Source organism: Archocentrus centrarchus, chromosome 11 (assembly GCF_007364275.1).
Source record: "Archocentrus centrarchus isolate MPI-CPG fArcCen1 chromosome 11, fArcCen1, whole genome shotgun sequence".
Lineage (NCBI taxonomy): Eukaryota > Metazoa > Chordata > Actinopteri > Cichliformes > Cichlidae > Archocentrus > Archocentrus centrarchus.
The window spans coordinates 2,742,134-2,756,183 of NC_044356.1; the positions used below are offsets into that span (position 1 = coordinate 2,742,134).

General features: G+C 45.2%; 2 protein-coding genes across 2 annotated transcripts; both read right to left on the bottom strand.

Annotated features, from left to right (window-relative positions):
- Nucleotides 1-2,673: 2,673 nt before the first annotated feature.
- On the bottom strand, nt 2,674-7,743 carry LOC115788461 (uncharacterized). Its single transcript, XM_030741494.1, has 7 exons — nt 7,537-7,743; nt 6,334-6,663; nt 5,772-5,831; nt 5,227-5,550; nt 4,410-4,472; nt 4,164-4,288; nt 2,674-4,048 (listed from the first exon to the last, which is right to left on the bottom strand). The coding sequence occupies exons 1-7, from the start codon at nt 7,619-7,621 to the stop codon at nt 3,869-3,871; spliced, it is 1,167 nt and encodes a 388-aa protein (XP_030597354.1). The 5' UTR covers nt 7,622-7,743; the 3' UTR covers nt 2,674-3,868.
- Nucleotides 7,744-8,411: 668 nt separating this feature from the next.
- Nucleotides 8,412-13,362, bottom strand: LOC115787688 (zinc finger and SCAN domain-containing protein 2-like). The gene is made up of 2 exons (XM_030740456.1): nt 12,973-13,362; nt 8,412-11,604 (listed from the first exon to the last, which is right to left on the bottom strand). Exons 1-2 carry the CDS (start codon nt 13,142-13,144, stop codon nt 10,751-10,753), a joined length of 1,026 nt encoding a protein of 341 aa, XP_030596316.1. The 5' UTR covers nt 13,145-13,362; the 3' UTR covers nt 8,412-10,750.
- Nucleotides 13,363-14,050: the final 688 nt, after the last annotated feature.

Below are 14,050 nucleotides of genomic sequence, written 5' to 3' on the forward strand. Positions count from 1 at the left end.
AGCAGCAAAGAATGCTCCAGGCTCAAAAGCATCCACACCGGTCCAGCAAGGACAACTACGTATGTCCAAAGTGAAAACATATACGTCATACATGTCCACATCAGTGCACTGAAGCTGAGGAAACACTGTCACTGCACAACTTGTATCAGCTCATGAAAAGTCTGATGTGTTTGTTTTTAGGGCAAAAAGAGGAGGACGAGCCGCAGGTCCACCTGCAGCACAGGTAAGAGCAGATTTCTGGGAATCACAGGGATTTTCTTCATGTGGAATGTGATGAAAACAAATGGAATCTTACTGGATCAGATCCAAGACTATAAATTCTGTGTATTTCAACAGATGACAAATATATTTGTGACATATTTTTACGCCTCACTGAGACTCGTTCAGCAGTTTGAGTGACTCTGAACATTGAAATTAAAACAAGAGAAGCCTGCTCACTCAGACCTTCAGCTGAAGGTCGGGGTTATTACACATGTTCACAACACTGTCAATTTTAGCACCGTCACAAAACAAGTGTCCTCCAAAACAACACAACTGACCTCACTCTGACTTTCATATCAAATGTATTCAATATTTCCATCAACTGTTGCTCACTGCAGGTTTAAGAACCAACATCTTGTCTTGAAGGAGTTTTTAAAAGTCTCAGGAGACTCACTGCATTTTTGTTTGTGCTGCAGAATCTAAAGCTGGACCCATTCAACCCCAGAGAGAGGAGAGCTTCTTTGGTGACACTGGAGAGGATCTTCTATCAGTGCTGGAAAACCTCGATCCCCTCCTTCCTGCCACAAAGCCTCAGGAGCCCTCATTTCCTCCTTCAGACTCCTGCACTGGCTACTGCCGTGGAGTCGCCTCCATCCACATCAGTGGCCTGTGAACTTCAACCCTTTGAACCCACAGCCATTGATCTGCTTTCACAGCTGAGGCTGACAGATCCCTCCTCTGCATGCAGACCTGTCTTCTATAGACTTAAGTCTGTTTGACTTATAATTTACTTTAACTTTTCATTGTTATTGAAGCTTGTTTACTGTTTATTTGAATGCTTTATTAGAACATTTTACAATTTAACTTTTGAATATTTGAACTTATTTCTTTTTAACTTTTGTTGAAGGGACTTTTTTTAGCACTACAATTTATCATGTTGTGTTATTGAACTGTGTTACTGTTGTTATTTTCCTCTTTGTTTGCATTAAAAATGCAAACTAGAAAAGTGTGTTCTGTCAGTATGTCAGCAGGACGAGAGGATCGAGGAAGAACTAACTCGTGTTTTTGTGTGTTTGGCCTCATCGCTTCATTTTATCTATAGTTGTTTTTCGCAGTATTTTACTGATCTATGAAGCGTCCCCACAAACATGTTTTGAAATTGTACTTTGTTAGCACTGCAAACCTTATTTAAGTATTTTGTTTTCTTTTCAAACATATTCATCATATCCCACATATCTTCTGTCAGTCTCCACTCGGTGTCAGGGCAAAGCTGGATAAAAACACTCAGGTCTGTGGGGACACGTTCTCATCAGGTTTACCCATAGATATCTGTTCTGGAATCAAAGCATGCACGGCTGATGTTTGGATTAAATGACTGATCACATGCTGGACCTTCAGCTCGCCTGAGGCACCAAAATGGCTCGAGCCGACTCTGACTGTAGTGAACAGAGGAAACACGAGTTTCTCTATGTTAACATTCGTGTGGCTGTTTCAGTTGCTCAGTAGTTCAGTGGAACACACAATAAACCGATTCATAAACTACAATATATTCTGAGAAAAGATGCTCTGTTTATTGTGACAGCTGATTGTCACAGGATGACTGTTTAGTTCGTCAAATCTACTATCAGGCAGGCGCTAATATACGAGCGTATCAGATAGAAGAACATCAACATTTTATTCTGTAGTTTGAGGAATTTTATTAATTGCACTGTAATCAAGCAGAATAGATTGGATGGATGATTATTGATACTCCAAACTAATTCTATAAAAGCCGATATCCACAACTCTCAACAATTGACAACAGCAGTTATACTGCGAGGTCTTCACCCTGCAGTATAACTGTTGTTGTGAATACGAGAGAGAAACTCCAACAATCACACGACTCCCTGTGAGCAAGCACAGTGGGGAGGAAAAACTCCCTTATTAACAGGAAGAACCCTCCAGCAGAACCAGGCTCAGGCAGGGGCAGGGGTCTGCTGTGACCGGCTGGGGTCAAATGTACACATATACACGTAAAATGAACAGAGTTTGCAAATTAAAATAAGACACTTCATTTTCTTTTAGCAATGAAACTACAGCAAAATTAGAGCTCCAAGTTTTATTGCATACAATAAAATTTTTGGGTTAAAAAGGTGGTTAGCACTGCTGCCTCACAGCTAGAAGGAGATCTAGAACAGGGGTCTTCAACTCCAGGCCTCGAGAGTCCCTGTCCTGCAGGTTTTAGATGTGTCTCTGCTTCAACATGCCTGAGTCAAATACAGAAGTCATTAGCAGGACTCTGGAGAACTTGACTGCATACTGAGGAGGTAATTCAACCATTTGAATCAGGTGTGTTGGATCAGGGACACATCTAAAACCTGCAGGACACCGGCTCTCGAGGCCTGGAGTTGAGGATCCCTGATGTAGAAGGTCAGGGTTCGAGTCCACCTTGGCCCGGGCCTCTCTGTGTGGGGTCTGCATGTTCTCCCCGTGTCTGCGTGGGTTTCCTCCCACAGTCCAAACACATGCAGTTACTGGGGTTAGGTTCACTGCTCACTCTAAATTGCCCACAGGTTGAACGGTTGTCTGTCTCTCTGTGTTAGCCCTGCGACCTGCACAGGCTGTTTTGAACTGTTGTCTCAGCTTAATGCCAACATAAAGTTCTCTGTTTGTCGAGTAAACTCAAAAAAGCTGTGAAACTTGCTACTGAACATTTTACTTTGAACCACCTGATTTTTTTTACAGTGTAACAGTCCATATAGTTGGTATGGAACAGAATCATACAGAAAACAATGTCCTCATACAGTCAGTTTTTTTTAATATTAAAAGTGAAAATCATGCAGGAACGGTGCTGCGAAGATTATTTTCTATTTTTCTTATTTCATCTTATTTAACTGTCCAAGCAGCATGTTAATGATAAAGCAGGTAAAAGTGTCCAGTTTTAATCACATTATGGCTTGTGATCAGTAACATATAACAACAATATAGTTCATCTGCAATGTAACTTCAGCTCTTCACTAATGTGTGGGAAAGAAGTTTAAAGTAGCAAAAAGGAAACTACAAACACTTCTAAATGATTCTTCACTGCAGCGCTTGAATAAAGAGACTGTCAACACATTCATTCATGTTATCTGAAAGTAACAGGTGGTTACATGGTTTTTATCAGAGTTTACACAGTGAGTGCTGAGACCGTTCAGATTTTACTGCAAATCAACACCCACGTCCTATGATGAAAAATAAAAATGAATCCAAAGTGGAGATACATAACCCTGCAGTTCCTCTGCAGTCCAGCAGAGGCAGCAGTGAGCCAGTCCCCATTGATTCCCATGTTAGAACTTTACAGCAGAAATAAACATGTTTACAGCCTGATACACAAACTGCTTTGGTCTCTGTGGATAATTTCCACATTCATAACAGCTTTATGGGGTTTCTATAACTCACCTGTTTAAGTAAAGTTTGCATTATTAGGGGTGTGGCCTCTTTGACTGACAGGTGGATGATGACACAGGCGGCTGTAGCTGCTAGCTGTCTGCCAAGCTTCACCACAGCTAACTGGAGTCCCTAAACTGGACCTCTGGACCGTGTTTGTGCTGTTGGAGCCTTTTTGTAAAATATGACTGCTGTGCGGTAATCGTACTAATCGATCGTTCAAGAAGGTGGAGCTTCAGTTTGAAATTTGAGGATTTCATTAGGATGTTACTGATTTGCAGCAATCTGTGTCAGTATGAATGTACTGGGCACATGCGGCACGCATGTCTGTGAGTGTGGAGTAGGTGTGGTCCTGGGCCATGGTGACTTCACTGATGCTCTGGTAGGTGGAGTCTTCACATGTGGAGGCTGGAGCCCACTTCTCCTGGATGGCAGGTAACTGAAAGTGTTTTCATATAAAGTCAAAGATGTAGCAGCTGGGGTTTACTGCCCCCTAGTGGCATGAATCTATCATGTAAAATTAAACCCTGACAGAAAGACTGACGGAGAATTACCTCCACGTTTCTCCCATGTGAAGCTTTGACTTTTCTGTTGTCTATCAGTTTGTAGAGTAGCAACAGAAAACCAGCTGAGAGCACAACAATCAGCACCAAACACACAACCAGAGGCTCAAAGTAATCTGGAAAAGAGACACACAAGAAGAAGAAGACGGGTGGATTAATGTGTTTTTCAGGGTCCCCCCCCCAAAAAAATTGTATTATATTATAGAGACATTAATAAAACTGATGACAGGAGAGTACCTGTGTTCTGCTCAGGCTGCGCTGAGGTGGGGCTGGTCATGGTCATGGTCATGGTGGGTGGAGCTGTGAACAATCAGATCCTGAATCAGTGCTGGCAGAGAAATACTGGCAGAAGCCCTGAGACAGCTGCTCCAGACACAGTTAAAGTCAGAAAATCAGTGAACAGCAGGGGGAGGCCTACGAGCCCAATCGTGGCCAGTAGGGGGCGACTCCTCCACTTCCAAAAGACACGGGCCTAAAGAAGTCTGTGAAAATTACTCTGGGAAAGGTGTGTTTACATCAGGCTTAAACTGAAAAATTGTTAAAATATAAGACTTCCCTTTTTCACAGGAAGCAACCCCCCCACCCCATCTATAACAGGCAAATAACAGGAAATCCGTGTCTCTAAAAAGTTCCTGAAAAAGCTGATGCTGTGACTTCTTTAACACATCCAAAATAACAGAAACACCAGAGACAAGCAGACCATTTTAAAGCATCCATGTGACTGTTCCACTTCCCCTTTCAGGAGAAAGAAAACTGGAAACTTTCTAACCCCTTCTTGCCTTTCTTTCTCCGTCTCTCTTTCTTTCTTTTTCCAGCTGGGACGGCCACAGCTGGCTCCCAAAACAAAAGTCATGCAAACAAAGGGACAAAGACGCTTCTCAGTCTCTGTCCATACCGTTGTGATGCTGAAGCGTTGTTAACAGTTTTTCTGATCATCGTTTTCTTCTTTCGAGCCAACAATGAAGCCTTAAACTGGACGGTTGGGCCCTTCTCCACAGAAACATCGCCACACAAACTATTCACTTTAGTCAACATGATCCTAATAAGGACTCACCCAGAACTCGGAGCTGCGTCTCTGCGGTTTGAGTGGAACCGTCATGTTTTATTATGTTGATGCTATAAACGCCGCTGTCCTCCATCTTCAGGGGCCCCAGAGTCAAGCAGCCATTGGTCGCACTGACTGACACTCTTCCCTGGTAAGCTGTGCTCACCATCATACTTGATGAGCTCACTGTGGCAATGTGGTGCTTTATGTTGCTGAAATACCAGATTATAGAGCTATGCTGGAGATTGTGAACCAGCGTTTTCAGGGTCACCGTGCTCCCCAGAACTGCGTCAACGGGACCCTCGGGGAGAATCTCCTGCCCCCCGCAGCATCCTGCAGGGACACGGGTCAGATAAAGTAACATTAGAGTGACATTAAAGGAACTTTAACATAGAAAATGGACTTATTAGAAAACAAAAGGTGTCCTCCACACCACAAATAAGCCACAGATTTATTTCAGGACTGAGACTAAATCTAAATACGATTAAAAACAAAATATCAATGATGAGGAACAGAAAAGAGCTGCGTTCAGCTTCACAGAGGGGAATACCTACCCGTGTTCTCCTTGGTGGTTTCGGGCAGGGCTGAGGTGGGTGTGGTCCTGGTGGTCGGAGCTGTGAACAATCAGACGTCATGAGAACTTCTCTAGGCTGAATTTAACATTGTACTGAAGAGGAACTCATAATGTCGTAACTGGCATTATATAAATAACAGTGAGTCATTCATAGTGTTGTAATCATGTGTTTATACTGGCCTTAAATGGCCTTTACACAGTCTAAAGCATCTCTGCTGGCTGAGGGCAGGAAAGCCCCGAGCGCTCATGTACGATCTTTTTATACATTATAGGATGCAGGCCGCCAAATCCAGAAGGCGCATCAGCAGTTACCTGATGACAACCTTCCCAGAAAGAAAACTATTCTGCACCTCAAGAGTACCAATATTTGTAAATCAGTATTTTGAAACCCTCTGCAGCACTACATACCCCATAAACTCCACTTTAACCCCTGACATTTCTCAGTTTACAGAAGGAAAGGCAAATCCAGCCGTTTACCTGGAATCAAAAACTCAGACCCCGTCTTAATGATTGGGAGAAGATGAGATTCAATAACAGCTCACCTCGAACTTGGAGATATATCTTTGCGATGTCAGTATGATTGTGTTTTGATATGATCGTTACGATATATTCCCCGCTGTCCTGCATCTGCAGCGGTCCCAGGGTCAGGTAGCCGTTGGTTGCACTGATCCGCGCTCTGCCCTGGTAAGATGCATTCAGTCTGAGCATCGATGGACCCACTGAGGCAACATGTATGATCTCCTTCCCATCATTAAAATGCCAGAACACAGCAGAGTTCTGCAGTCTGTTAGTCGGAGCCTTCAGGGTCACGCTGCTTCCAAAATCTGCATGCATGGGACCTTCTGACAGAGCACTCTGCCCCACACAGCACCCTGCAGGGGCACAGGGAGCACCGTCAGAGCCGCGGTACACACCGCTGCGAGGGAATAATGCATTTTTATTTGCAGCCTGGAGATTTGTGTCAGACCTTACATCAAGCATAAAACAAAAGGCAACCAAAAGTGGGTATGAGCACCAAAATCCCATCAGACACAAACAAGCTGCCACCTTGAAAGATGGAGATCATTTCCAGCTGTTTTCCCACAGAATTCCAACCACTGGATCCAGTTTTGAGGTTTCATTTGCAGCTTTTGTCACACTGTGGAGATTTGTGTTTGTAGCTTTCTGCGAACATTAAAAATATCTATATTCTGATAGCAGGGGAGTCAAAATTTACAACTTCAAACTGTTTCAGAGCTCCTTTGCCTTGTTTTTAACAACAGCAGAAAATGACACTGAAACATTTACTGTAGGAGAGCTGGCTCAGCACTGAGGAGTACCAGAGGCCTGAAACTACAGAGGCAGCGAAAACTCATTCACATCTTTATTTCTGTTCCAGAAATCAGCAGAAGTTTCTGCTGCGTTCAGCTCTCATTTTATTTGTGGCAGTGGCTTAAATAACCCTCAAATATAGGCCAAAACTCAACCATAGAGATGATTTTAGGTTTGGGGTAAACCTTCAATGAATACAGAGTTTTAAAGTTGCATTTTCAGTCCAAATGCTGCTTCATTTTAAATCTAGCTGAGGATCTGACCCCACAACAGGTTTCGAGGAGAATAAAAGTATCAGTTAAGCTTAAGCCTCTGAAAAGAGAGATCTGAGAACAAGAACATGGGAAAGTTCATTCACAGTAATGATCTGAACATGATGCTCTGATCAGAAGCACAGACATATAAAACCTGGCAAATGAATGAGGAAGTCTTACCGATCCACGGGAGCAGGAGCAGGTGGAAGGTGATCAGGGCCATCGTGGACGGGTGAAACGCTCCCAGCAGACAGAAACGTCTCATCTCTGCTTCTTCCTCCCGTTTCCTGAGCTTTCTATCAGTGCTCCAAATCACACGAAGAGGAACTCACTCAGGGTTTCTGCAAACGTTCACACTTTTCTGTGTTTATTTCCAAGACAATCTTCAGGCAAATGAGGAAGCGTCCAAAACCACCTTTGTGGCTGTGAGGGTTAAACACATCTTCAGTCTAAACGTCAGACTGACATTTAGGTTACGCAAGCTCACAAACATCACTCCTTTTTATGATGTAACTAATCACCTGTCTCCAGAAATCACATCTTTGCTGCCTCGTGCACTTTGATCCTCAGGTTTACGTATGAATGTGTGACGAAGTCTGTCTGAAACATTTTAAGAGTCTGTGAGTGACCCCAGGAGCACAGTGGCCTGAAGACCTGTGAACCTGGAAGAAGTTTGGAGCCAGCAGGACTCATGAAGCACTTTGTTCATCAGGAAGGTGAAGAAGAACCCAGCAGTCGACTCAAAGCTCTGACTGCCACCAAAGAGGCTTCTTCACATCAGGGAAGGGCTGAATACAGCCTTTAAAACATCAATGTGATCGAAAAGCAAGTTCTCACTTGGTTATTATGGCACACTAAATCTATTCTGATAGGTGAAAATGTCTGATTGGTTCAAATAAGGCCTACAACAGAAGCACCTGTGTAATACAGCTAATTAAAGTTAAATAAGGTAAACACAGGCAGCAGCTTAATTTGTCCGATGAATGTGTTTGATGATCACTCAGGAGTCATGCACTGAAACTTAATGAATGTAAAGAATCATTTGAAACAAGTCGTTCAGTGTTTTATGCTCTTTTATTAAAACACATTTTAAAAGGTCAGAAAGTGTTTGGGGAAGTAGAGAAACAGCTGGAAAACCAACCAGAGTGCTGCCATCCAGTGGACATCAGTGACACTGCGCTCACACCAAACAGACCCAAACTAAAAGACAGCGTTTCTCACACCGAGGTGCCTGAAACATAAGTGCTGATGAGCAACAAGCTGTGACCACCGTCAGCGACGGAGCAGCACGACTGACCCAAACTGTGTCCCTGCGTTACTGTTGCATATTTATCTCACAAAGAGGAAGACGTGCAGTTAATGGACATCCCATAAAACTGCATTAATCGAGTGGTGAACTAATAACTTCATCCAAAGCTTCTCTTTCCACACCACTCACTGCTGTCTGAGCCCAGGAGTCCACACAAGCCCTCCGCTCTGCTGTCTGCCTCCACAGTCCAGCGACCCAGTACTGCAGCACTGGCTGGAAAGATGTCCGCCTTCTCATAAGTACAGTAATAATAAAAATCATGGAACTTTTCAGGGTCATGAAGGTAAAAACTGTGACTCTGATAAAACAGCAGCACAAACAAAAGCTTCACTGAGTGACCGATCAGGCCTGTGGAAAACAGCCGGCACATGGAGCTCAGCCTGCAGGACGCAGGAGCATCTGCAGCTTTTGTCTTCATGCAGATTCTCAGGTGAGTCCTGCTTAGCTCCATCTCTGCAGCTGATGTCTCCCACACAGGGACGGCCAGCAGGAGCCGCACAGCCCAGCATGAAGCCCTCAGTGGTCTGGCACTCCTGGTTCTATATTCCAGTCAGGGCCTCACTGTGAATGTCAGGAGCAGGTCAGTCGGTTCACCTTGAACTAATCACTAATACTGTATATACACTGCATCACTAACACATCCGTCAGCTGCCTCTCAGTGCGTGGCTCGAGGGGCCTCCAGTTCTGAAGAAGTCCTTCCAGAGAGACAGCTGAATGATGGAGGACGCTGCGCCGTCACCTGCTGGAGTCAGCAGATCAGCAGGTGGGATGTCCACTATCAGCCGCCCTGACGGTCAGATGTTGCTAAAACAAGTCACAGCACGTACCGGGGGTGTGTTACGCTGCAACAGCCTAATTTAAAGCATTTACAGCATAATTTGGTATTTATTAGAGATGTTCTTGGTGATTAATTTCTTAGTCGACTAAACAAAGAAAAAATTAAGACTAACCAACTTGTCTGAAACTGAGGTTACATTTTAGGACTGTTTAATGGACAATGTCAAAAACTGTCCACACAAACTGGAACCATTAACCTCGTTCTTCTATGCTGACCTTAAATGCTGTGTAACTGTGCGCATTATGAACCCTGCACGTTATCCTCCAGACACAGTGAAGAAAAAAACAAATTCATATTAAATATATGAAAACACGTTACTGTAAACGATGTTTATGTTTATGAGAAATGAACATCTGAAAAAAATGAATAAATTGCAACTTTAAAGTGTGGCGCATTATGAACGACGCTCGTTCTACAATTCATGACACGCATCTCAATAAAAGTTAAAATCTAAAATGATAATAATACAAACATCCATCCACTTTCTTCCACTTATCTGGGGCCGGCTCACGGGGGCCACATCCTGAGCAGTGGAGCCCAGACCTCCCCCTCCCCCAGCAGCTAACCCGAATTCAGTGCTGGGTCTTTGCAGAGCTACGACATAACCTCCTTAAGTGGTCGATGTTACTGGTGTTTATACCTGTGCAGGGACTTTCCCCTCCCAGTCCTACTCTTTGCTGTGGTCAGTTTTTATTTTAAGGTGCAAACACATCTGTCCCTCTAGCTTTTTTTTCTTAAACTTGGGGGAAGTGGCCGCAAATGAAGGTGTTTTCCGGGAGGTGCACTTAGTTATTTTTGAAGTTTTACAACTAACAATATTAGAACTAATGAAAATATCAGGCCAAGTTTAACAATTATGGCATTTTTCTGTAACAATGTCAGGGCTGCAGCTCCATCTGGTGGCAGATAACAGTATAGTATTTAGGACAAACAATTACGGCACCGGGCATCAATTAAAATCTTAATTAGGCTAACTAATTGGTACCGACTAGTGACAAAAGCAACGATTAGTCGTATAGTCACTCACATCCTCAGTATTTATTGACAAGGACGTAAACGCAGGTGACACAGAGGAAAACGCGGAGCTCCTGATGGCTTAATAAAGTTGTGATTTCACTGTCGGTGCAGAAAAGTCTTCTGCAGCAGTCTGAGTGAACCATCTGTGGTTTAACCTCCGACTTCATGTCCCAGGACCTGACGGAGTTTCCCGTCTCCTCCCACAGGTGAGCCTCCCGCCCTCGCGGCGCTCAGGATTTGCTGCTTTCAGCGACACACTTGTGCTTTTTGACCTGCGAATGCCACGTGAATCTTTTGTCGCACACGTTGCACTTAAAGGGCTTCTCCTCCGAGTGGACGGCCATGTGTGTGATCACGTTGGCCTTGTTGGTGAACTTCTTGGCGCAGACCGAGCAGCTGAACGGTTTCTCGCCCGTGTGCACCCTCATGTGGTTGACCAGCGTGTTGCGCAGGCTGAAGCTCGTGTTGCACACCGAGCAGGTGAAGGGCTTTTCTCCGGTGTGCACTCGCAGATGTGTGGTGAAGTTTGAGCTCTTGGAGATTTTTTTCCCGCAGAAGGGGCACGTTTTCTCCCCCGTGTGGCTTTTCATGTGGCTCTGCAGGTGGTTCTTGCCTCCAAATCTTTTGCCACACTCAGAGCAGCTGTAAGGTTTTTTGGCTAAATTACTTCCTGCATCGCTCACAGGGTCCTCTGACTGCAGTCTCCCACTCTGCTTCGAAACGTCCTTCAGGGCTCCGGTGTCAGAGGTGGGCTTAACGGGCTGTGGTTTGAGGTTTCTGGCTGGTTCCAGTCCTCCTCGATCCTCTCCACCAGCTTGTACCATTAACTGAGAGCTGCTGTCCTCACTGCAGGTTTGAAGAAGTTCGGGGGTCTGAGCGCTCTCTTCAACCTCTTCTTCAACCTTCACAGTGACAGGAATGATTGTGAGATCCTCCTGGACCGGACCCGTCCAGAGTTGGTCACCCTCATCTTTGACTTGTGGTGGTTTGGGGTCCTCCTGGTGCAGACCGGGGCTCCTAAGCTCCTGTGGCTCGGGTGGGGCTACTTTGTCCACTGGAATCTTTGTGATACTTACAGGAGACACTGTAAAACACACACAGCAGGAAATGTGGTTAGTCTGACAGGTTTAAAAAGTACAGAGAGTGGCTTAAACCTGTAATCTTTCTAACGAGCAGCAGGGGCTGTAAAAAGAAGTGTGACTGCACAGAAGTGGCTCCTGCTTCTTTCAGCTACGACCTCAGGAAACTGCTTCCTGATGGGTTCATGGTCTCAGCCACTGGTTTTAGGTGTGACTGAATAAAACACCAAGTTCACTTTGGACATGTTGGTCCCATCTGAGTCTGAAAGGAGCAGAAAGCAGGAGAGGACTGACCCCCGACCCCTACCTGTAGCATCAGGGCTGACAGGAATCTTATGATTGGACTGTGAGATGAAGTATTAGTTTCTGTGTGACTGACAGGTGGCTGTGAGTGTGCCTCGGTTTCTCAGCTTCAGAACATCAGTGGCCAGAACGATCAGCTCGAGGACTCACACGTCCATCTGAGGCTGATCCGTAACAGCAGGAATCATAATCACGGTTATGTGGTTGATGCTGTGTGACACGATTCATCTCAAACATAACCAAGGTCATGCCTTTATTCAACAGGTCCTTAACTTTAAAGGTAATTTTTAAAAAAGGCGATAAATAATCCTGGGGGAAGGGGGGTATACTTGCCACTGGCACACACCAAAAATGGCGTCTCACACACACACGGTGCAGAAAGCTCAGCTTAAACAGGAGGAGCTGCTGCGGCTGCAGAGGTTCTGCCCACACCTGTCCTCCAGAGAACAGTGTAACGACTCCCACACCCTCAGTGGTGGTGGAGCTGGGCACAGGGCTGTGGCGGCATCACCTCTGACCCAGTGTAGCAACCAAAATGGGCTCTTTAGGTGCTGACTGGGAGGTTTTCCTCACAGTAACACCTGTCTCAGGTGGGGGCAAAGCGAGGCCCTGGTCAACTCGCGTGCCTCATCACACCTGTGTGGCAGGTATGGGACCAGCGACAGAGAGCTGAAGCGATCCTTCCTCAGGTCCACCTGCACAAACTTCCTCTGTGTCCTTACACCACTGCCTGATTTAAGCTCCAGACAAAGCAACCAGAAAGTAATGATCCTCTGTGGTTCCTGTTACTACGGAGACACGTGAATGACAGTTAAACTACAACAGTAATCAGTTTACATCCATTCATCCATTTTCTTCCGCTTATCCTTGTCAGGGTCGCGGGGGGGGCACTGGAGCCTATCCCAGCTGTCACAGGGCAGGAAAAAAGAAAAACTACCAACATCTGGAACAGCTGCTTTTTGATTAGAATGTGTTCAAGTCATCGCAATAAAAACAAAAGCACCAATACCTATGATAATGATAACGAGAACGATAATGACAGGAGGTTAGTGCGGTCTCCGTCCACCCACCGTGCGAGACCTCCCGGCTCTCCGCAGGCTCTCCGCCCCGCTGCTTCGCCCCCTGCCGCCGGATCTCCGCCTCGTACTCCTCCATCGTCCTTTCAAACAGGGCGAAGATCTCCTCTGCGGCCGCGTCCAGCCGCTGCTTCACCAGCGCCCGCAGCATCTGAGCTTTGGACATTTTCACCGCCGAGCGTCAGCCTGACGAAGAGGAGCCGAGCCAAGCCGAGCCGAGCCGAACCGGGGCGCGGGTGTGCAGCTGTGGGAAAAGGATCGGAGGACAGACTGCAGGAAACGCCGTGAGCCGCTTGTTGCGCCCTCCGTGAGTCCGTCTCTGAATTTTGGACCAAATGGACACGATTCAGACACCGAGCCGTCTAATCCGGACCGGAAACCCGACTGATGCTGAGCTGTTCTGCACATGCGCGGAAAAGGCTGCTTCCGGTTTTGTACTTTTCACAATAAAAGCATGTCCAATTTTTTTTTCCCAACTATTTTTAATCTTCATTGATATTTTCTCTACCCATGAAGCCAGATGACACACATCAATTAGTTAAACTGCAGGGATGTCTTAAAGACATAAAGGCCTGGATGACCTCTAATTTCCTGCTTCTAAATTCAAATAAAACTGAAGTTATTGTACTCAGCCCAACAAACCGTAGAAACATGGTGTTGAACTAGATACTTCCTCTGGGTGGCATTACCTTGGCCTCCAGAAACACAAATTCAAAATTAGCTCATACTTTTTAAAATCAATTCAGTTGTATCTATATAAAACCAAATCACAGCAAATGTCTTTTCATTTAAAAACGGTGTGTGTGTGTGTGTGTGTGTGTATGTGTGTGTGTGTGTGTGTGTGTGTGTGTGTGTTCAGTGAACTGTATCAGTGTGTGCAGTATCTTCCAGCTGCAGCAGTTCAGTTTCTGTTCTGAGGGAGGTTTTTATATCAGCAGGTTTCATAGCCTGTCTGCTGATGCTGTGGAATAGTAGAATAGAATAGAATAGAATAGAATGCCTTTATTGTCAGTATAGAGAATGTACAATGAGACTGGAGGGCCACTCCTGTTCAGTGCCATGCAATAGAAAG

Bases quoted from the DNA above. Each gene is read 5' to 3' on its own strand.
- LOC115788461 (XM_030741494.1), bottom strand. From the start codon at position 7,621: ATGAGACGTTTCTGTCTGCTGGGAGCGTTTCACCCGTCCACGATGGCC. The intron at 4,289-4,409 runs GTACTCTCCTGT...TCTCTTTTCCAG, and splicing joins GCAGCCTGAGCAGAACACAG to ATTACTTTGAGCCTCTGGTT. The intron at 4,049-4,163 runs GTAATTCTCCGT...AAACACTTTCAG, and splicing joins CACATGGGAGAAACGTGGAG to TTACCTGCCATCCAGGAGAA.
- LOC115787688 (XM_030740456.1), bottom strand. From the start codon at position 13,144: ATGTCCAAAGCTCAGATGCTGCGGGCGCTGGTGAAGCAGCGGCTGGAC. The intron at 11,605-12,972 runs GTGGGTGGACGG...TGTGTTTTACAG, and splicing joins GAGCCGGGAGGTCTCGCACG to TGTCTCCTGTAAGTATCACA.